At 33.4% G+C, this 24,399-nt stretch overlaps 2 protein-coding genes across 2 annotated transcripts; one reads left to right on the top strand and one right to left on the bottom strand.

Moving 5' to 3' along the window:
* Positions 1-233: 233 nt before the first annotated feature.
* Positions 234-2,666, top strand: LOC133030923 (large ribosomal subunit protein bL28c-like). The gene is made up of 2 exons (XM_061103988.1): positions 234-554; positions 1,679-2,666. The coding sequence occupies exons 1-2, from the start codon at positions 317-319 to the stop codon at positions 1,909-1,911; spliced, it is 471 nt and encodes a 156-aa protein (XP_060959971.1). The 5' UTR covers positions 234-316; the 3' UTR covers positions 1,912-2,666.
* A 3,514-nt stretch (positions 2,667-6,180) lies between these two features.
* On the bottom strand, positions 6,181-8,419 carry LOC133031025 (uncharacterized). Its single transcript, XM_061104240.1, has 3 exons — positions 8,327-8,419; positions 7,309-7,392; positions 6,181-7,026 (listed from the first exon to the last, which is right to left on the bottom strand). The coding sequence occupies exons 1-3, from the start codon at positions 8,417-8,419 to the stop codon at positions 6,181-6,183; spliced, it is 1,023 nt and encodes a 340-aa protein (XP_060960223.1).
* Positions 8,420-24,399: the final 15,980 nt, after the last annotated feature.

Below are 24,399 nucleotides of genomic sequence, written 5' to 3'. Positions count from 1 at the left end.
TTAATTTATTTTTATTTAAAAAAAAGATAGATATTTCACCGAAAATGATTTTTTTTATTTAATAAAATTAATTATTTTAAACTATCATAATTTAATTTTGTAAACTTTGAATTTATTGGGTATTTATGTAATAAAAGTGATTTAAAATGGGCCTTAGAATTGAGAGGAGCCCATATTGATAGAGTTCTTCTTCTTCTTCGTCTTCTTCCTTCTTATCCAAACGCCATACTTACTTACCACCTTACTTCAATTCAAACCAGAGACAGAGAGATAACCAACAACCACAACCACTCTCTTCTCATTACCAACCTCAACAATGGCTGCTTCCACCACTCTCGGACTCTTTTCTGCAAACACTTCCACTCGAATTCCCTTTCCAAAAGCGGACTCATCATCATCCATTAGAGTTTCTCTAAAGACCAATGCTTGCGCTGTTTCCGACCTTGGGTTCATCACTTCGCAGCTCAGTGGACTCAAAATCTCTAAAGTTGTCTCCATTCAACCTGCCCGACCCATCTTCACCAAATTCTCTCCTGCTCTTCAACCTGTTGCCCGTACGGTTTTCTCCTTTCTTTGTTTCACTTTCTTGCTCTTCAGCTCTTGTTTTTTCCGACATAAGAATTTCTGGGTTATGTTTAAATGCCTAAAATTTATTGCTATTTTCCTCTTATTCTTTTTTTTCCTCCCTAAATTTCCCGGGAACCAAACAGAAAGGTTTTGTTATAATGCTTTGTAATTTTATTTATTTATTGTGCTAAATAATTACTTTGGTACCAATTAGCTTAATGTAGCTCTTTCATCAAAACAATATTTAAAAATTATAGGGTCTTATATCCAAGGATGTATTTATCCACAAAATATACTTTGTACATATATATATATATATATATATATATATATATTTATATTGAATTGAAGGGTCTTATATCCAAGGATGTGTTTATCAATCCTACTTTATCTTGTTGCATTTGGTATGGTTGGAGAAACTTTTTAGAGAATAAACTTGCTCTTTTTTTTAAGTGTCGTGGAAAGGACTCTCTCATATAAGTTTTTCATGGTGTGACTTCTTGTAACTTCATAAAGTTTGGCTCTTGAATTTAAAGTCCAGTGTGTTAAAATGGTTGAGAATTGTTATGTTCATTTGTGTTAGGCATTGGGATTGAAGTAAAGGTTGATTTTTTTTTTTCTTACAAAAGTGTTGGTGGAAAGGTGCTTACAATGTGTTCCCTTGGTTATTCTTCTTATGCATTAAGTGTTTTTATGTCAAAACTTGTAGTGTCAATAGAACTGAAATACAGTACTTGGGTTTGTCTGATGTAGTAATTGAACTGAAATACGCTTTCCCAGTTGTATTTTCTGCCTAACAGCTCAAGTGTTTCTGTTTCTGTTAGCTTGGATTGAGTCTGTATTGTCCTTTTTCCTTTTCATTTGCCTTTTTATTTTCAAGTTTGACATTCTATTATCTTTCCTAAAACTTATGTACAACATCATTCTATTACCATAAAGCACTCACCTTGCCCTTGTTTTGTTACTTCTGTTTTGTTTATTTTCATACTGAGTTTCTAAACTATCTTAAAGCCAATAATGTAATCCATTATTACTAGGAAATTTCCTTGCCTCCCCTTTCTTTTTCGGTTGCTTCTGTCGCAGTTTGCTCACAGTTTGCTATATTTTTCAGGTAGAATTTGTCCCTTCACTGGAAAAAAGGCGAACAGAGGAAACAAAGTCTCTTTCTCAAACCACAAGACAAAGAAGTTGCAGTTTGTAAACTTACAGTACAAAAGGGTTTGGTGGGAGGCAGGGAAGCGTTTCGTGAAGCTTCGTTTGTCAACGAAAGCATTGAAGACCATTGAGAAGAATGGTCTTGATGCTGTTGCCAAGAAAGCCGGGATTGATCTTCGAAAACTATGATGCTGCTGCCTTGACGGTTTTTTACCTTTAACATTAGACCCCGCCTCGAGTTTTAGTAGCTGCTTTGCATAATAAAGCGCGCTATCTAACTTTCTTTGCTCAGCATTTTCAATACAAAGATGAAACACAACATAAGGATTATTTTCACTCATTGTTCTCTCAGCAGTTTCCAATGCCTGAAGTGCTTTCGATTGCAACACAGCCCTGTCAGTATCTGAAACAACCGAACGAGATTTGGCTAATTTGACATACTTATGAAGCCATTAATAACTCCAGTAGACAGTCTTTGTTTTCTCGATTATTCAATATGTTCTTTAAAAGATTGAAAGCAATCATGTCTTTCCCTTCCCCATAGTAACATAAAGCTAGAGTAGAACATCTTTCTTTGCTTTCCATTGTTGTTGGCAGCAGCAACTCTACAGTGTCTAAAATAACTTTGCAAGATTGAGCAGCTTCTGCAAGAAGTACAGGACGAAAGAATGGAGTTTTAGAGGATCATAACTGTTTACAACCGAAAATCAACATGTAATAAATGCAATCGGTTCAGTCATAGCTAGAACTAAATATAAAACAACAACACAACAAAAAAAATAAGCAAAACCCAGAACATTTATGATAACCAACTAACTGATGTTGGTTAAAGTTAGTTTGTTTTCTGTCAGTTTTCTGTTACTTTTCTGTTAAGTTGGTTTTGCCTGTAATCTTTGTGTATATAAACAATTGTTTCTGTAATACAATTGACGGAGTTTTTCCAATTCTTTGTTGATAAACATACTCTGTTCCTCTTTCTTTTTCTTCTCTGCTTTTACTTCTTCAATAGCAAAAAAGAAAAAAAGAAAAAAAAAACCCTGAAATAATTGAAAAACAGCATAAATACTTTCAGTACTTTGGGTATCTCAAAATCTTCATCTTCAAGTTCAAAATAAGAGTTTGAATCTTTAATGATCAATTTGGAACGTTTTAATTTTCTCTTTTCATAAGAATGAACAACTTATTTTCTTTTGGAAGTATGTAGGCTATGAGAGATTTTTTGAAATTTTTCTTACCCAATGCTGATTTACTAACAAAAATAAACAAGTACGAATGAAATATAATACATAGAAATTGAGGGAAAATAAATCATATTAAAACTACAAATCAATATCAAACAATCTCCATCTAGACCCTAATGAACTGTTTAGCTACTCATGTTTGTTCATTGTAGCAAATTCACACATATTAATTTTAAAAAAGAGAAGAAAATAGAGAAGAAGATAATGCTGAAAACTCCGTTGAAAAAACCTTCGCGGTCAATTTTGCTCTCCAAATTTTGTACTCCTTGATTGCTTGTTGAAAACTATTGAAGTCCACTTCTTTTATAACCAAAAAAAGATAAAAAAAAAAAAAAGATAAAAAAAACGCTAAAAAAAACCTATTCTGCTTAGGATTAGAAGGGGCGGGCCGCAACATGGGATTTTCATGCCTAGGTATGACCCCCTTTATTTGGGTAGTGAGTTTTCTACTACATTAACTGATAGTATTTTGGTCATAACTCTCTCGATATTGCTCAAAATTGGACGATTCAAGATGTTCTGGAAAAATAAAAGAGAAATCTAAAACTTTTATGTTTTAACTTTTTTCAAAATATGATCAGGATATAGTCGAATTCAGGCTTGAAGTTTCAGCTTTGTTTTCTTGCATAATTTTCTCTATTTTATAGATCATTTTTTTTTGTGAGATATTTTTATTTTTTATTTATCTTATTCCTTTGATATTTTCTAATCTTCTTCTATTTTGAATATCCAAAAATAAAAGATAAAAAGCGTAAAATTTCTCCAAACAAGAGTAGAACTAAATTAAAAATACACTAAAAATTAACCTAAAATAATACTAAAAACAACCTAACATGTTTCTAGTTTTTTTATTTTTTTTTCTTTATATCCTCTATTTTTGTTTTAGTTTCTTCTTCTTCTTCTTCTTCTTAAATAACCTAAAACTAATAACCCTAACCCTAATTCCATCTCCTTCATCCTCTCTCTTTCTCCCGATTTCACTCTATTCATTTTTTTTCTCCCAAGCTTGAAGACGAGTCCCAAACATGCATCTACCGAAGTATGAATCCGTCGAGGTTATTCGAGCTTTAATGGTGGTCGAGGAGGAGGAGGTTAACGGATCTGGGTTTGGGTTGCCGATTTGGGTCACCAAGCGGGGCAGAGAGGGCTGGGTCGCGCGAGAACGAGAGAGAGGAGGGGTTTGAGAGCGAGAGAGAAGAGAGGAGAGGGTCTTAATTGTCCGCTGGCCTTCCTCTTGCAACGAGAGGGAGGAACAAAGAGAGAGGGGGAGGTGGTTGATGGATGAGAGCAGTTTCTGACCACGGTGGCTATGGAGGTTCAGGCATAGAAGGAAGAAGACGAAGGGGAAAGAGAAGAGAAAGGGTAGGGCTAAGAAAGTCTTTAGAAGAAGAAGAGAAAGGGTCGTGGCTATTCAGGTGTGGTGGTGGTGCTAGTTTGGGGTTGGGGGTTGGGGGTTGGTGGTTGGTTGTTTCTGGCAGTGAGAAAAAGAAAAAGAAGACGAAGAAGAAAAGAAATAAAAAAAAAAGACATTATTTTTAATTTTTTAAATTAAAATAATAATTTGGGCCAATAATATTTCGACACGTGGTAATTTTAAAAAAGTAAGGGCTCAGTTAAAATTAGGACTAACGGACAAATAAAAAGTATGATCTTGGGGACTATTGCCGCCATTTCTAAAAATTGGGGATTAATTTGCATCAAAATGACATTTTTAAGAACTTTTACCGCAAATTTCTATTTATTTTATTATTAACTCAATTATATTGGTTGATATATAGGTAAGCATTTCCTAAAGTTAACTTCTATTTTCCTTTTGAAAAATTCTATTTACAACAAAAAGCCCCTACATATTAATATATAAAAAATTAAGTACAAAATAATTTTTAATTTTTAAAAATTACTGAATTTTTTTTTTTAATTTCATTTCACAAAGTTAATTTTAATACTTATTTTAATTTTATTTTCATATATATATTTTTTAAAAAAAATTATGTATAAAATATTTTTTCTAATAAATTTCAAATAATTTATTTTAATAATTAATTAATTTAATGTAAAATAATATATAATGATTTAAAAAGATAAGGATGCAGTACTGTAAATGCATACTATTATTGATTAAAACCAGGCAATAAGCCTACAAATACACAATTGTATCAAACAAAAAAACATGTAACTAAACATTAATGGAAAATGTTTTTCTTTTTAAATTATTATTTTTTATAATCAACAAAGTGGGGATAGGATTAAATCACTACCATCCTCTCATCCTCTGAATATATCTATTCAAGTATTTATTATTTGAAAATATAAGATGAACTAGTTCTTTAATCCAAGAAAAAATGGTGACCCAGTTTCTTCTAACCATTAATTTCCTTGAATAAATTGACCTGGTGTGAATTGAAGAGCTTCATTCTTAAGGAAATGACCTTATAACCATTCCATTTCACTCTCTGATCAGTTATAGCACTAGGTCCTTTGTTGAAAAGTTCAAGCTTCTGTAATGAAGTGACCGTTTCATCTGAAGGGAGTTAAGATTCATAGGTGAAGGGATTTCAGCTCAATCAAAGCAAGGGGAGCTTGTCTTCGAATCTAATAGAGAATCTTGGTTTGTTAATCAAGATCTTAAGGTAAATTGTTGTAAATATTTTTGTTGTATTGTTTTACATCCATTTGATTTACAAACTGGAATTTGTATCTTAACATTGATTTTTATTGGAGGTTATTTACCATACTAAGGCAGCTAGACTCAAAATGAAAATGTTGGGTTTATTAAATTTTTTTAGTGTACTAATTTAGCTAAATAAATAGCATTTGAATATCGATAAACACTTTACTATGTTTATTCGTTGGAGTTATAATATGGCTTTCGTTATAAGGCATGGTCATATAAAACTTAATTTATTTATAATTATAAGGCAAACTGCTAGGATTTATTTACATATACTTTGATTTAGTTTTTTAGATTAAAGTGATGATATACATTAGTCACTATTGAAGACTGTTTGTTTTACTAATTAAATTTAATTCCTCACATATAATTAAATTTAAAATTTATTTAAACATTTCCATATAAATTTACATATTAATTAAATATTTACATAAACACAAAATAATAAAATAAATAAATTTACATATTAACCGAACATTTACATAACACACAACTCTTATTTACTCTTCATTAGGAGGATGAGCATCTCTAAGAAAAGAAGAATCATCACAATTGAAGGGAAGATGGGCCATCATAGGAAGACGACGATGAAGATGATACTGCAGATGGAGCATTTAAGCACATATAGCTCATGTCTACCTGCAACTTCTCATATACATAAGGTAATTGAATGTATCCCCTCTTGTATTCCTTCTCCAGTTTCATAACAATATTACTACTTAAAAACTTTCTCATATATTCCTTGCAGCAATCTTTGCCCGTGCAAAGAATTTGTTGATCGGTGCCGTAAATTACACTTGAATTGTCAAATTTAAGCATATAAGCTTGGTTGCACCCTCGAAATAGTCTACTTCCATATGAATCAATAATATAACAAACATGAAGTTCTAGTTTTAAGACGAAGAAGTGATCGTTCCAACCCACGACGAAAATTTTCGGCTCTGTTGTTAAATCCTTAGTTATGTTCTCCCACATATTGTCTAAAGAGAACATATCTTTCAACAAGGCAATTTTTTCAACCCCGAACATCCCCGTAACTGACCTATCTGTGCAAATAGAGACTGGTCTGATACCAGCATTTATCACAGTCTCTATATCGAAGTGATTGTTAGAAAATTTGTTCTGGTAATAAGAGGATTCGTTGCTGAGTGCTCGCCACTCAGAAGAGCCTTGCAGGATTAGGGATTCAAATTGTACCCTTGTGGGGATTAATTTTGGGTTGCAGTGAAGCCAGTGAGCAATGAGTATTGCTATCACGGAACAAGCGCCGTATCCAGAAGCTAATCGGCTCGTTTGATCGAAGGAAGCAAATAAAACTGGAACTTTTAACAATGCTTCTTTATCTTGACTCAATAATTTTAGTGGAGATGACCACTCACTTAAATTTTGTTCCTGTGATCATTAACAAAGATTCATTAATAAATTATACATATACTCTTAAACTCATTCATAAATATACATAACATAGCTAAAAATATATATATGAATCTCATAGCTAGCTAGTTGTGTTATGAATTTAATACAATCACAACAATTTCATTTTAAAAAGAATTTTCTATGTAATTATTAATCTAATAATCCAAACGTTACTATAAGACATCATTTGCACAAATTATTAGTATTGTATTTATTTTAAATAATGTTCCAAGAGAAATCTTAAAGAATTTTTGTTACCTTAAAATTTTCTTGTCTTTCCCATATTATATGATCTTGTTGAGAGTAACTTTTCTCTTCCATTGTAGTTTGCTTTGGAATTCCCTATATCAAAAGAAGAAGAAAAAAATATTAGTTTTTATAAATTACTCTCTTTCAATAAATTGATCATATATTTTTCAATCAAAAAAACAAAAAAAAATGAAGTATCATTCGTCAAAAAATAATAATAATAATAATAATAATAATAAAAAATCTTAAAATAACAAGATTAATAAGTAATCAAAAATGGTAGTATTATAATTTTGCTTAATCAAGTTATTGAATTAATTAATTCAAATTTTAAGTTGTATCAATAAGAAATTTTCCAATCTAGTTTTCTATACAAGGCATAAGCAAAGCAGCCATATATATATATGATCGATCCATTTTCGCTTGTAATTATAAAGTCATTAGCTTAATTTGTACAGAAAACTAGAATTATTACTTTAATTTATTTTGTTATTGCTTTCGGAGTATGTATGTTACACTTAATTTATCTCACTTATTACTTCACTCTCTTAAAATTAATTAATTCTCTTTCACTAATAAATAAAGAATTCACGAATGAATTAAAGAAGAAAGAAGATGAAGAAGAAGAAGAAGATTTTAGTTACCATCAAGATTTCTTTGAAAGATGCATTTTTTGTTTCCATACTTAATTACTACTTAACTTCAACACACACTCTCAAATAATAATAACTTTTTTCTTTTCTCTAATTAACATTTAACACCTACGGTTCACTATATTTATCTATATCATTAATATAATTCTACTCAAATTGGGATTTATATTTATCTTTTAATTTATTTTTTATTTAAAAAAAGATAGATATTTTATCAAATTTTCTCCTCACCGATATCATTTTCAAATGATACAGTTCTTCTTCTTCGTTTCTTCCTTCTTATCCAAACGCCATACTTACTTACCTTACTTCAATTCAAAGTTCAAACCAGAGAGATAACCAACAACAACAACCACTCTCTTCTCATTACCAACCTCAACAATGGCTGCTTCCACCACTCTCGGAGTCTTTTCTGGAAACACTTCCACTCGAATTCCCTTTCCAAAAGCGGACTCATCATCATCCATTAGAGTTTCTCTAAAGACCAATGCTTGCGCTGTTTCCGACCTTGGGTTCATCACTTCGCAGCTCAGTGGACTCAAAATCTCTAAAGTTGTCTCCATTCAACCTGCCCGACCCATCTTCACCAAATTCTCTCCTGCTCTTCAACCTGTTGCCCGTACGGTTTTCTCCTTTCTTTGTTTCACTTTCTTGTTCTTCAGCTCTTGTTTTTTCCGACATAAGAATTTCTGGGTTATGTTTAAATGCCTAAAATTTATTGCTATTTTCCTCTTATTCTTTTTTTTCCTCCCTAAATTTCCCGGGAACCAAACAGAAAGGTTTTGTTATAATGCTTTATAATTTTATTTATTTATTGTAGGAATTTTAAGATAGGATTTTACTATCTTGCCCCCTACACCAACAAACAAACGAATCAAATGCCAAGGTCAATTTCGACCTTTCTCTGTTCACTTTGACTTTTCAAAGTTAACCCAAAACGACCCCGTTTTGTCTTTGAACAAAACCTAGGAATGGATCGAGAACCTTCTCATTTCCTCCCTTTCTCTCTGAAATGCTAGAAACCCTAGCAGAGAGTTTCTCAAAGAGAAACTCGAATCCAAACCCTAGAAACCCAGAAATCCCAAACACAAACCCAACAGAAAGATCAGATCTACAATGATCTGATCTTTATACCCATACACACACAAAAACAGAAAGATCTAAGTTTAGAAAACACCAGATTTTCCCGAAGTTCACCAATAAAATTGGCTACGTCTCCGTTTGAGCTGCTCCTCAAATATGAGAGCTCGATTCCACTATATCAAGTCGATCTGAAGTACAATCATGAAGATTCCAAGTCACAGGTAAATTTTGACTGGTAATCTTAAGTTTAATACAAGTGTTTATGTGTTTATTCTGTGTTTAATCCCTCTCTCTCTCTAGATCTAACCCCTCTGTTGTTTTCTTTGCATGTACGAGCTTCGATCTCTGGTTCTTCAAGCTTCAAAGTTCTGGATCTTGAAGAACACCCTCAACCAACCTATCTGGTTGTTTGCATGAGGTATATTTATAGATCTAGGGTTTGTATTTTAATTTCAGCATGTGTTTTAATTTGTTAGTTACTGATATTAGTTAGGTATGGATTTTCCTAATCCATTTTAACTAATTTCAGTTAGGGAATTAGAGGCCGAAGGCCAACTTAGGGATTTGCATGTAATTCCTTTTCTGTCCTTTGTATCTGGTCTGAATATCAGTTTAAGTGGAGGATTATTTTTAACAATTTCCACCTAATCCTTCACTGAGCTGATATTATAGTGGTCGAGTCAAATTTAAGGGTCATAGCTCTGTGATCCAAAGGATCACTTTATCCTTGATCCAACCCTATTAAGTTTAAACAATGTTTAAACTTAGATAGGGTGATCACTTTAGTCCCCATGTCTGCAGGGTTCTCTTCTGTAGGTACTTTGTCAATATTTATGTGTCCCTGTGTCACTTTATCTCTGATGAAGTGGTACTTTATTTCTATGTGCTTGGTTCTGTCATGGAACATAGGGTTTCTGCATAGGTGTACACAACTCTGGCTATCAGAGTAAATTACTGGTTTTGTGTCTAGTAATCTTAGCTCTTCTAGGACTCCTTTAACCCATATGCTTTCTTTAATGGCCTCTGTAGTTGCAATGTACTCTGATTCAGTTGTGGATAATGCCACAACAGGTTGTAATTGGACTTTCCAACTTACACAATTCCCCCCTAGTAGTAATATATAGGCTGATGTAGATTTCCTACTGTCTCTATCTCCAGCATAGTCTGCATCACTGAAGCATTCTATTGCTGTGCTTCCTTGTTGCTTTCTGTACTTGAGTCCCAATTTAGTTGTCCCAATTAGGTACCTTAGTAACCATTTCATAGCAAGCCAGTGTGTCTTACCAGGATTTGTCATGAATCTGCTAAGTACACTAATAGCATAAGCAAGATCAGGTCTAGTGCTTACCATTAGGTACATAACAGATCCAATAGCATTAGCATAAGGAATTTTACTCATTTCCTCCTTCTCAGCTTTGCTCTCAGGGCATTGCTTCTTAGATAGTGTGAACTGTGTAGTTATAGGTTGGCTAGCAATTTTAGATCCCTTCATTGAGAATTTCTCAATTATCTTGTGTATGTAGTCTTCCTGATTTAGAATAAGTGTCCCTTCTGCTCTGTTTCTCTTAATAGAGATTCCCAAAATCTTAGTAGCTTCCCCTAGGTCTTTCATTTCAAACTCAGTATTGAGTAGGCCCTTCATTGTGTTTACTCTTGCCCTTTCCTTACTGATTATAAGCATATCATCTACATATAGAAGTAGATATATGACTTTATTAATATCAGTACCTTTATAGTATAAACAGTGATCATAGTAACTCCTAGAAAACCCCAGCTTTAGCATAAATCCATCAAACCTTTTATTCCATTGCCTAGGAGACTGTTTTAACCCATACAGTGACTTAACTAGTTTGCATACATAGTTTTCCTTCCCTTTTTCAATATATCCTTTAGGTTGTTTCATGTAGATCTCTTCTTCTAGTTCACCATGTAGGAAAGCAGTAGTAACATCCATTTGGTCAATTTCTAGGTTGAATTGAGTAGCTAGACTTAGCATTATCCTTATAGTCTTGTATTTTGCAACTGGTGCAAATACTTCATTGAAATCTATCCCCTCCTTCTGTGTAAACCCTTTGGCCACTAATCTGGCCTTGTATCTTATAGGTTCATTCTTAGTTCTGCCTTCTTTCTCCTTGAATAGCCATTTACAGTCCACTATGCTCTTATCTTTAGGTTTAGGTACTACAATCCAGGTTCTGTTCTTCTTAAGAGATTCCATCTCTTCATCCATTGCACCTTTCCATTTTCTGGAATTTGGTCCTTTAATGGCCTCTTCATATGATTGAGGTTCATTATTGGCCATTTCCAATTCACTCATAAAGGCATATGCAATGTCTTCATCCCAAATATTAAAACTATATTTAGGATTAGGTCTTGGTACCCTTCTGCCCCTGTCCCTGACTAATTGATAATCCCCCAAGTCTTCTTGAGTGCCTTCATCAACAATGTCAGTGTTGTCTTCATCAGGTTCCACCTGAACCTGGTTCCCAGGTTCCACCTGAACCTGATCTCCCTGGTTCTGTTCAGGTGTGTTCACTGTTTGTTCCACCTGAATAGATCCAGCTCCTTCACTTGCAGTGTTTCCTGCATTTTCAGTGTCTTTTGTACCTGCATTAGGGTTAGAAGAAATAGGCAAACATGGAAATATATCTTCTTTAAATATTACATCCCTGCTATTAATAGTTTTAAAACCTTTTTGTTCCCAAACCCAAAGTCTATATCCCTTAACTCCTTCTGGATATCCCAGAAAAACACATTTCATAGCCCTAGGTTCTAATTTCCCAACACTTTGATGTGCATATGCTGCACAACCAAATACTCTGAGATTAGATAAGTTAGGAGGTTTACCAGACCATTTCTCCTCAGGAGTTTTGAATCCATTTGCACTGGATGGACTCCTGTTTATTAAGTATACAGCTGTTAAAGCTGCTTCTCCCCAGAAACCTTGTGATAGTCCAGATTGCAACAGTAAGCATCTCACTTTGTTGAGAATGGTTCTGTTCATTCTCTCTGCAACTCCATTCTGTTGGGGTGTTATTCTAACTGTCCTGTGTCTCTGTATGCCATGTTCTTTACAGTAATTGTTAAATTCATCATTACAAAATTCTAATCCATTGTCAGTCCTTAGAGTTTTTAATTTTTCATTTGTTAAATTTTCCACAAGTGTTTTCCACTGTGTAAACTTAGAAAAAGCCTCATTTTTATGTTTTAACAGAAAAATCCAAACTTTCCTTGAAAAATCATCAACAATAGATAAAAAATAGACACAGCCACCATGAGTACTTGTTTTCTCTGGTCCCCACAGATCAGAGTGAACATACTCTAGTATTTTCTTAGTGTTGTGTGTGCCAGTGGAAAATTTCAGTCTATGATGTTTTCCAAGTACACAACACTCACAAAAATCAAGTTTGCATACCTTGTCCTTACCTAGTAGGTTCTGTTCACTCATTAGTTGCAGTCCTTTCTCACTTATGTGTCCTAGCCTCTTGTGCCATAGCATTGCATTTGAGTTATCAGTGTTGCTGTGAGCAGTGTAATTGCAAGGTACAACTGGTTGTCCTTTTAAGTAGTATAAGCCTCCATCTTTGTGTCCTTTCATGATAGTTAGGGCTCCTTTGCTTATTTTCATTTGTCCAGATTCAATCTTGCTAACTATGCCTTGGTCATCTAGAACACTTAGTGAAATTAGATTCCTAGCTAGGTTAGGAACATATCTAACTTCACTTAGAGTTCTGACCATTCCATCATGCATTTTAAAACTGATAGATCCAGATCCTTGTATATCACAGGTCTGGTTGTTTCCAAGTATAACTCTGCCCCCATTTGATTTCCTGAAATCAAACATGAAAGATTTATTATTAGTCATGTGGAAAGTGCAACCAGAGTCAAGGATCCATTCATCTTTGATGGATGGTCCAACTTGGTACACTTCACCACTTTCATAACCATCAGTAATATTAGCATCATGCATATCAGATTTAGGTTTAGAGTTAGAATATTTAGAATCTCCCTGTCCATGTGGTTTTTGTTTGTTATTTCTTTTCAAGAAATAACAATCTCTTTTGAAATGCCCAGGTTTACCACAGTTGTAACACCCATTAGTTTCATCAGAATTTCTAGGGTTAGAACTTGATCTGCCTCTTTGAAAACCTCCCTGTTTGTTTGAACCTCTGCCTTGACTTCTACCTCTGTTATTCCAAGGTTTTCTTGGACCTGGTCTGCCCCTACTCAGGTTTACTTCACCATTAGAATGTCCACCTTTCTCTGTCCTCATTTCTAAGTCTTTAGATTTGAGTGCAGAGATCACCTCCTCTAGGGTTATAGATGTCCTTCCATACTTAATAGCAGTCTTGACTTCTCTGTAGGATTCAGGTAATGAATTTAGAATAATAATGGCCTGGTTTTCATCACTTAGTGCCTCATTTTCCCCAGAATTTGCAAGTTCAATATGCATCCTTAAGAATTCATCCAAATTTTGATCAAGAGATTTGGATGAACTCATTTTAAACCCAAAAATCCTTTCCTTCAAGAATATCTTGTTGGTTAAGGATTTCTGTTGAAACTGTTCTTCCAGTTTCTTCCAAATCTGGGCAGGAGTTTCTTCCTTATCAATTAACCTGATAATGGCATCTGATAAGTTAAATATCATGATACCAGTAGCAGTTTCCAAGTATTCTTCTTGTTGAATCTTGGTAGTCCCTTCTGGCCATTCTATAGGGTCATTAAGCACTCTCAATAATTTCTGTTGAGCCAAGAGTGACTTAATCTTTCTCCTCCAAATCCTATAATCACCAGAACCATCAAATTTGTCAATGTCAACCTTTAAATTGCTCATAATTAATGAAGTTAAGTAAAATCAAATGAAATAGATAATAATAGGCAATTCAGTTATAATGATTATTAGAAAATGTCCCAGAAATCCTTTGTTAAAGATTTCAGATTGGTTTTGTTGAGTTCTTGAATTTCTTGTTTGTGTTTCTTGATTTCTTGCTTGAGTTCTTCTCCTTCTTGATATGTTTGAATGTTGATTCTTTACAGCTTCAACCAAGCTCTGATACCATTGTAGGAATTTTAAGATAGGATTTTACTATCTTGCCCCCTACACCAACAAACAAACGAATCAAATGCTGTAATATCCAGATTAAAATAGTATTTAATTTTTTTTTTTTTTTGGATATTAATTGAGCGAGGATAATTATCTTGTTTCTTTGTGTTGTTAGTGAGTTGATATTATTGCTTAGAGTAGTTGTACCAATTTTCTAGAGAGAGTTAAAGTTGTATTAACTACGAAAGTAAAATATTATGGTATTTTTACAGAGTAAGTAATCGTTTAATTAAAGCCCAATATGAAGGTCCATTAGGGTTTTATAATATATTTAGTGAGTTTAATTAATTAATGTTAAAAATTCGTAGGTTTGGATAAATTCGCAGGATTAAAAACTGTTTTACTAAAATGATCATATCTGGAGTTCTAGAGCTCGGATTAAGGTGATTTCAGTGGCGTTGGAAAGATAATTTCAAGATCTATAAATTTTGTAGAAATAACTATATCAGAATTCGTAATTTTTCTAGGTCAAAACTAAGCCCCTAAAGTTACGAGATTGAGAGCTTACAATTTAAATTTAAAAGTTAGATATTTGTTTATTTAATAATTTATCATATTATTATTGTTATTATGTTAATATTATTATTATTCATAAAAATAAAGCTAATAAGAGTCAGAATAGTATAGGTTTCATTAACCCTAAAATTATATCGTTCTATTCTTCCCACCTATCTGAGCAAGACTAACCCTAAAAATTTTCAAGTCATCTTTCCATTACATCCTTAGCCAAATCTATACCACTCTTCACTTTCATCTTTGATCACCATCATCTTATGTCTATCGATCCAAGTAGCTTGATGTATTTGAGGTAAGAAACTCTACATTTACTTATTTATTGATCACAATAGGAGAATTTTCGTAGGTCTCCTTTTCTTATTTTTCAGAATGAAACATGTCTCAGTAAAACTGTCATATCTCTTTAAATACTCATCTGATTCTTGCAATCTTGGTGTCTATAGAAAGCTTATTAAATTTCCTATAATTCTTATGAAGAAAGGTTTTACTGAATCGAAATTTATCTATGTCAAAAATTAGTATTTTTACGCTGTTTGTTGTAAATCGTTTTTCATATTTTCTATATAATTTGTTTCAGTAAAATCCGAATATCTCTCTGAATAATGATCCGATTCTAGCAATCTTGGTACTGTTGAAGAGATAATTCAATTTTCCAAATGTTTTATGAAGAAACCATTCACTAATTATTGATTATTCTAAGTCAAAATTATTGTTTTATTGCTGTAGTTCGAAATCCATTTGTTTCAGGATTTCTAGAAAACTGTTTCGGTATAATATCTATATCTCTTACGTTATAACTCCGATTTTAAAGATTTTAGTGTCATTAGAAAGGGAATTTGATTTTCTAAAACTTTTATGAAGAGAGTATTCTCTGATTTGGAATATTTTAGTATCAAAACTTTATATTTCCGATGTCTCCTGTGATTCGTTACTCCATATTCCTTCTCAGAAATAGTTTCAGTAAAACTATCATAACTCCCTCAGTTTTAATCCATTTTTAATGATCTATATATCGTTGGAAAGATAATTGAATTTCCTATAATTTTTATGAAGGAAACTTTTACTGAATTCGTGTAGTTATTGGTCAAAAATAGTATTCTTTCTGCTGTACTGTAAGAGTGTGAATTTTAATGTTAGGGCCTTGACCCATGTGTTATTATAGGTAGTAGTGACGAGATAACAACTCTTAAGCAGCGGGATTTGAGGTAAGGAAATTAGATAGTTTTGTATGTGTTTATCTACATAAATTTAAATTCTTTGTATTGAAATATGACTTATGATTTGTTTTTATGAATATGTATATGGTACTGAGAATGTGTGGTATGGACACAATATGAGTTTGTGAATTGATACATAGATTATGGTTGTATGACTTGTATATGTTGTATGCTGTATGTTGTGTATTGTATGTTGTATGGTGTATGGTTTATGTTGTATGTTATATGTTGTATGCTAACGTCTCAGGTAAAGTGAGGGACCATGGTGGGGTATGATACGGGATAAGGCCGTTGAATGTAGAGATACCCTACCCTACATTTTACTGAGTCGTGTATGAGATTGTTATGGTGGGTATGATACAGTGATGTTACTGTTGAATATAGAGATACCCTATCCTATAACAATGGTAGGGCTGCATAGGCCCATGTTATTATATGGGCAGATTAGGCCCAGGATATTGTAGGGTCAGGCTAGGCCCGGGTTATGTAAGTAATGGCTATGATATGCCAATGTTGTGATAATGTTATTATTATCTATAGTATTGATATGATTATGTTATGAGTATGATATTGGAGTTATGATCTCTGTATATGTGTACGGTGTGAACAAATAGTATAGACTTGTATGATAAAGGTTTCCATATGTACAGTTATTTGGTTATAGTTATAAAAGAGCATGTATGATATTGCTAAAACTTAATAAATACATTAATGGTATGTGTGATATTATATGGTATTGTTTGATAAGCATTTCCTTACTGAGCTTTTAGCTCACCCCCCTTACTTTCCCTACAAGTATTAGACGGGGAAGTATGTATAGTGAGCGGGTCGCTTCGTACGTATACCGTGAGCGAGTTTACGGGCGGATAAACGATCTAGAACGCCAGTGGTGCCTTAGTTTTATTTTAAGCAGTTGATAAATCTAACACAGTGGAAATGCATTATTTAAAATTATTTACTTACTGTATCTTGTTTTACAAATGAAGGATCCTTCTCTGTTGCATTTTGATTTTTTTTAAAATCCACTGTTGTATTTAAATTATTTTTTTTATCTTTTCAAATTATGCATGAAAATAGTATTTTTGTAAAATAAGGCAAAATATCGGGGCGTTACAGTTGGTATCAGAGCCGATCGTCCGTTAGCCCGAAGGATACTCACGGTATACATACAGAAGACTGAAAAAGATCCCTCTCACTATTATGTAAGTGTTAGTTTTAATTTTCTTGGTATTGCCATTAATAGTTTTATATGTGATACATAGATTTTTGTTAAAATATGTTTCCTAGAATTAGTGCCTCATCTGTAGTGGGTGCTTAGAGAAATTAAGAGTATATTACCTGTTATGATTGATTACACTTTTTATGAAGAATATGAATAGGTTTTATTTTTCTTTATTGTCTTGAATTGAAACTAGGAAGGACAGTGTTCCTTTCTTGAAAATTTAGAATAAATTATATTAGGAATTCATAAGACTTTGTTGATAAATAGAATATTACTAGTTAAGCTTGACAACATTAAGTTTAGATATATTCATGGAATCTTCTCTCCCTATAATTGAACTCTTTTGTTTCTATTAAATTAACCTTTCTTGTGAGAGCTCACACATGAAACTAGAAGATCAGTTAGAATCAATGTGAAAAGAACGACCAATAGAGGTGGGGGCTAAGGATGTGTGTTCCGCTGACCCACAGATGGTTGATGTTCCAGAGAACCCAATAATAGTTAAGGCTAACGATCTAATAGAGGTATTGGAAGGACTACGAGCATGACTAAGACAATTTGTTGAAGAGTTTTCACAGGCTCAGCAAAATATCACCAACACTAGTAGTGGAACTTGAAGCACATAATGAAATGTACCAATAGCCAACTAAGTACCGACGCATATATTTTCACCTATCTATGAATGGTTGAAGAAGCGGTCTCTACACCTAGCCATGAATGGAAGCCCAACATATAGGAAGTAGGGATGACTTAGAATAGTAGACGTTATACCAGACTGGGACAGTATAATTTACGAAAACCTACTTATTAAGAAGGATGAAATAATAGATCTTTAAGGAGAAGGTACTATCTTGTTGGATATTCTATAAGTTACACACTCCTAAGTTAGATGGTAAGAAGTATTAGTACTGTTTGCAAAGACATTGGAGATAAGTATGTTTTAGAAATGAGTCAGGAGAGGACGATGCCATCATATAGAAAGGAGTGTAGTGTGCTGAATAGAATCCAAAATGAGAAGTTAGAAAGAGACATGATAAAATTACTCGAGGTAATAACTTATGAAGGTATCTTAAACACTAAGAGATAAGCAGAGCATCAACAAATATTAGATTACCGAAGGAAAGTTGTAAACTTTAAACTCAAGGTCATCTACTTGGTGGAGGAGATAATAGAGAAAAATGTGTATGGCTTCGACAGAGACATTTTCAAAGGAGAAAGACAAAAAAAGGTCCAGGCACGGCTAACAATTTGGGTACAACATGAATGAGAGACAACTAAGAGGGTGACTACTCGGAATTGATCACAACTACACAACTAAGAGATTGTGGATGCAGCTTTGTGGCGGGTGTACAACAAACAACTATAGAGAGTAGATCGCAAATTCAAAACTTGAGAAAGAGGAGGAATTAGCATTCAAGGGTGACATCCCTAGATTCCAAATACTCACTGATGCAACAACAATGGTGTGGAGTATAGCTCAATGAGAAAATGTTAGGAAAGCCTCACTTAGAGACAGGAGAAAAGTGAGACACAATTAGGACCAAAGTAACATATATTGAAGAATGTCATGGCATGTCAAGGACTATACAAGTTTTTGATAAGTGTTGGGATTAGAAAATACACTCATGCAACATAAAGGAATTCAAGGCACAACGTAAGCAAAGGATACTACAATCCAATTACGACTTATATTATGGGCAATAGTATAAGTATGTTGGAGTGTCATCTAATGAGAAACTAAGAGGAAAACTCACAAAGTCCAGCCCTGCTGAAAAGAGATGGTGTTTCTAGGCCCTATAGTGCCCGAGAAGAAAATGACTATGGATTTGTCAAAAGCTAAAATTGTTAAGAGCAAAAAAAAAAAAAAAAAGGAAAAATATTAGATATTTTTCTCAATCTAAAAAGCCAGTAATAGAGATCTTTGGAAGGACTCTCTCAAGCTGACAATAACTAACTTATTGCACACTACTAAGTCTTGTCCAATTGAAAGTGCAAAGTTAGAAGAAGAAAAAAAACAAGATAGGTATTGATAATTTGGTGGCGTTTGGATGTAAAATGAGACGCTTGAACAAATTATTGACTTGTGCTTAAAGGTAGTATGGGAAGTAAGAATAAAAAAATTCCTGACTAAGGAATTATAAATAGTGAGTCTCCAGTAATAAATCAAATACAAGTAGGGGTATAGGAGGTATAATAGTGATGGACAGAGTAAGGTCTGTTCGGCATAGTTTGCAAATTATATATATAGTATCCTTACCCTGATAACTTGGATGATCAATACATTATGAGATTGGTATGGTTGACTTATTGTTAAAAGTCAACAAATAATATATAGTTGGGCTACGATAAGCTATGGTAGGATTGAACTTATTTTAAAGGGGTTATTAGTGTGCTTTCTATGTTTTAATACATATATGTTATAGTCTTAAGTAAATAATCAGTATTGGAATGTATGTTTAAGAGATTTGGAAGATTTAGAGGTACAATTAAGAAGTTGAGATATACTTTTTTTTTTTTTTTGTTGGTGAATTAAAGAAGGCTACAATATATATAGGATATGAATATGGCTGGAATAATCAATGCTATGATAAGTATGAAGTTATGTGATACCTCAGATGGCTGGTATATTAGAAGAAGAAATCATTGAACATAACTATCAGAATCTATCGGCATTACAGATTTAAACTTCATCACTATATCGATGTAATACCAAAGTAGATAAAAGTTAGTATAGAAAACTAGCTAATCTCATAATTAAGTCAACTTGATTGAAGGGGGTAATGGAGGACCAAGCACCATAAGAGAGATTAGCAAAGAAAATACAATAGAGTGATACAAAAATCAGACAACAAAAGGATCCATAGACGATTATCTTGGAAAATGGGAAGTCATGACAAGTGCAACGAATGCATGGATAAATGAAATTAAGAAGTGAACGTTAGACAAAAAGGTGGTCGGATAGATAGTTAAATATTTATACATAGAAGACCTTTTAAAGAGATTCCATGTTTATTTCCAAGTGCCATGGAAAATGTATCTATCGATGAGTAACAACTATGAAACTGCAAGAATGACACCATAGCTTTACAGTGGAAAAAAAAAAAGACGAGAGAGAGTAAGATTTTAGTCTGTAATAACATTCAACGAGAGAATGGGAATAATTAAAGAGAAGTTTGCATAAGATCTTTTACCCTACTCTTTGTGTTTGTTATTTTGTATTGTTTAATGTGTTCTCAAGTGACATGTAAGGATGTTCATTTAGAGAATAAATACTGTGACTCTAAATGGCATGTAAGGATGCTCATAGAAGAATAAATAATTTCACTCTTAATGGCATGTAAGGATGGTCATAAGAGAAAGAAAAACTTTTCATATATTACGAGCATCTGATTGCAAAACTTATGTATTCAAAGCATGTATATGTAAGTTATTATGATGGAGTATATTTTGGTATTTAAAGTAATGTATAGAGAAATAATAATACTTAATTAAGTTGTGTATATTTTATGTGTTATGGATTGACCGATAAGACATAGGTTAAATGCATGTTTATTGGGTCCATATATATATGGTAGATAATGAGGTAATGCAGTAAGTGGTGAAAGACATGACGACTCAACACCCCGAGTGTTGGTAAGTTAAATTTCGAGGACGAAATTTCTTTTAAGGAGGGTAGAATGTAATATCCAGATTAAAATAGTATTTAATTTTTTTTTTTGGATATTAATTGAGCGAGGATAATTATCTTGTTTCTTTGTGTTGTTAGTGAGTTGATATTATTGCTTAGAGTAGTTGTACCAATTTTCTAGAGAGAGTTAAAGTTGTATTAACTACGAAAGTAAAATATTATGGTATTTTTACAGAGTAAGTAATCGTTTAATTAAAGCCCAATATGAAGGTCCATTAGGGTTTTATAATATATTTAGTGAGTTTAATTAATTAATGTTAAAAATTCGTAGGTTTGGATAAATTCGCTTGGGGATTAAAAACTGTTTTACTAAAATGATCATATCTGGAGTTCTAGAGCTCGGATTAAGGTGATTTCAGTGGCGTTGGAAAGATAATTTCAAGATCTATAAATTTTGTAGAAATAACTATATCAGAATTCGTAATTTTTCTAGGTCAAAACTAAGCCCCTAAAGTTACGAGATTGAGAGCTTACAATTTAAATTTAAAAGTTAGATATTTGTTTATTTAATAATTTATCATATTATTATTGTTATTATGTTAATATTATTATTATTCATAAAAATAAAGCTAATAAGAGTCAGAATAGTATAGGTTTCATTAACCCTAAAATTATATCGTTCTATTCTTCCCACCTATCTCGAGCAAGACTAACCCTAAAAATTTTCAAGTCATCTTTCCATTACATCCTTAGCCAAATCTATACCACTCTTCACTTTCATCTTTGATCACCATCATCTTATGTCTATCGATCCAAGTAGCTTGATGTATTTGAGGTAAGAAACTCTACATTTACTTATTTATTGATCACAATAGGAGAATTTTCGTAGGTCTCCTTTTCTTATTTTTCAGAATGAAACATGTCTCAGTAAAACTGTCATATCTCTTTAAATACTCATCTGATTCTTGCAATCTTGGTGTCTATAGAAAGCTTATTAAATTTCCTATAATTCTTATGAAGAAAGGTTTTACTGAATCGAAATTTATCTATGTCAAAAATTAGTATTTTTACGCTGTTTGTTGTAAATCGTTTTTCATATTTTCTATATAAGTTGTTTCAGTAAAATCCGAATATCTCTCTGAATAATGATCCGATTCTAGCAATCTTGGTACTGTTGAAGAGATAATTCAATTTTCCAAATGTTTTATGAAGAAACCATTCACTAATTATTGATTATTCTAAGTCAAAATTATTGTTTTATTGCTGTAGTTCGAAATCCATTTGTTTCAGGATTTCTAGAAAACTGTTTCGGTATAATATCTATATCTCTTACGTTATAACTCCGATTTTAAAGATTTTAGTGTCATTAGAAAGGGAATTTGATTTTCTAAAACTTTTATGAAGAGAGTATTCTCTGATTTGGAATATTTTAGTATCAAAACTTTATATTTCCGATGTCTCCTGTGATTCGTTACTCCATATTCCTTCTCAGAAATAGTTTCAGTAAAACTATCATAACTCCCTCAGTTTTAATCCATTTTTAATGATCTATATATCGTTGGAAAGATAATTGAATTTCCTATAATTTTTATGAAGGAAACTTTTACTGAATTCGTGTAGTTATTGGTCAAAAATAGTATTCTTTCTGCTGTACTGTAAGAGTGTGAATTTTAATGTTAGGGCCTTGACCCATGTGTTATTATAGGTAGTAGTGACGAGATAACAACTCTTAAGCAGCGGGATTTGAGGTAAGGAAATTAGATAGTTTTGTATGTGTTTATCTACATAAATTTAAATTCTTTGTATTGAAATATGACTTATGATTTGTTTTTATGAATATGTATATGGTACTGAGAATGTGTGGTATGGACACAATATGAGTTTGTGAATTGATACATAGATTATGGTTGTATGACTTGTATATGTTGTATGCTGTATGTTGTGTATTGTATGTTGTATGGTGTATGGTTTATGTTGTATGTTATATGTTGTATGCTAACGTCTCAGGTAAAGTGAGGGACCATGGTGGGGTATGATACGGGATAAGGCCGTTGAATGTAGAGATACCCTACCCTACATTTTACTGAGTCGTGTATGAGATTGTTATGGTGGGTATGATACAGTGATGTTACTGTTGAATATAGAGATACCCTATCCTATAACAATGGTAGGGCTGCATAGGCCCATGTTATTATATGGGCAGATTAGGCCCAGGATATTGTAGGGTCAGGCTAGGCCCGGGTTATGTAAGTAATGGCTATGATATGCCAATGTTGTGATAATGTTATTATTATCTATAGTATTGATATGATTATGTTATGAGTATGATATTGGAGTTATGATCTCTGTATATGTGTACGGTGTGAACAAATAGTATAGACTTGTATGATAAAGGTTTCCATATGTACAGTTATTTGGTTATAGTTATAAAAGAGCATGTATGATATTGCTAAAACTTAATAAATACATTAATGGTATGTGTGATATTATATGGTATTGTTTGATAAGCATTTCCTTACTGAGCTTTTAGCTCACCCCCCTTACTTTCCCCCTACAGGTATTAGACAGGGAAGTATGTATAGTGAGCAGGGTCAGTTCTGGTACGTATACTGTGAGCGGCTACGGGCGGATAAACGATCTAGAACGCCAGTGGTGCCTTAGTTTTATTTTAAGCAGTTGATAAATCTAACACAGTGGAAATGCATTATTTAAAATCATTTACTTATTGTATCTTGTTTTACAAATGAAGGATCCTTCTCTGTTGCATTTTGATTTTTTTTAAAATCCACTGTTGTATTTAAATTATTTTTTTTATCTTTTCAAATTATGCATGAAAATAGTATTTTTGTAAAATAAGGCAAAATATCGGGGCGTTACAGTTGGTATCAGAGCCGATCGTCCGTTAGCCCGAAGGATACTCACGGTGTCCCCGCTTCAAGCCTCCATTGGGTCCTTACACCCACGGAATGAATGGCTCTTATACACGAGTACGCCACTCTGGCTGCTTCATGGACTGACGACTGACCCTACAGACCAACACAAGTGTTTCCAGCGTGCTTTGTCCTCACTCACACGCTTCCTGGGAAGACTTCCCAGGAGGTCACCCATCCTTGAAATTACTCCAGGCCAAGCACGCTTAACTGTGGAGTTCTTTCGAGATGGGCTACCGAAAAACAAGATGCACCTTGTTGATATAGGTAGTACCAATCAATCCATTTAAGCCCTCTTCAACTGTGTAGTCCCATACCTACACAGTCTCAGAATCATCCCACTTGACCTTCCCCAGGCGATGTGGGATTGTACAGCTTACCCGGTGTTTCCCCTTACGGATCACGGGACTACTGACTGTCACAATCACCCCCCCTTACGGGGTCCGACGTCCTCGTCGACCACACTTCCGGCTGGGTCAAGGCTCTGATACCATTTTGAACGTCCCCGCTTCAAGCCTCCATTGGGTCCTTACACCCACGGAATGAATGGCTCTTATACACGAGTACGCCACTCTGGCTGCTTCATGGACTGACGACTGACCCTACAGACCAACACAAGTGTTTCCAGCGTGCTTTGTCCTCACTCACACGCTTCCTGGGAAGACTTCCCAGGAGGTCACCCATCCTTGAAATTACTCCAGGCCAAGCACGCTTAACTGTGGAGTTCTTTCGAGATGGGCTACCGAA

This window comes from Cannabis sativa, chromosome 9 (assembly GCF_029168945.1).
Source record: "Cannabis sativa cultivar Pink pepper isolate KNU-18-1 chromosome 9, ASM2916894v1, whole genome shotgun sequence".
Lineage (NCBI taxonomy): Eukaryota > Viridiplantae > Streptophyta > Magnoliopsida > Rosales > Cannabaceae > Cannabis > Cannabis sativa.
The sequence above is the reverse complement of the archived record's forward strand: the minus strand, read 5'-3'. Positions and strand labels throughout refer to the sequence as shown.

Coding starts and splice junctions, on each gene's coding strand:
- LOC133030923 (XM_061103988.1), top strand. CDS start 317: ATGGCTGCTTCCACCACTCTCGGACTCTTTTCTGCAAACACTTCCACT. Junction 555..1,678: donor TGCTCTTCAACCTGTTGCCC/GTACGGTTTTCT, acceptor TATATTTTTCAG/GTAGAATTTGTCCCTTCACT.
- LOC133031025 (XM_061104240.1), bottom strand. CDS start 8,419: ATGGATGATGATGAGTCCGCTTTTGGAAAGGGAATTCGAGTGGAAGTG. Junction 7,393..8,326: donor TGGAAGCAGCCATTGTTGAG/GTTGGTAATGAG, acceptor CTTTTGATATAG/GGAATTCCAAAGCAAACTAC. Junction 7,027..7,308: donor AAAGACAAGAAAATTTTAAG/GTAACAAAAATT, acceptor TAATGATCACAG/GAACAAAATTTAAGTGAGTG.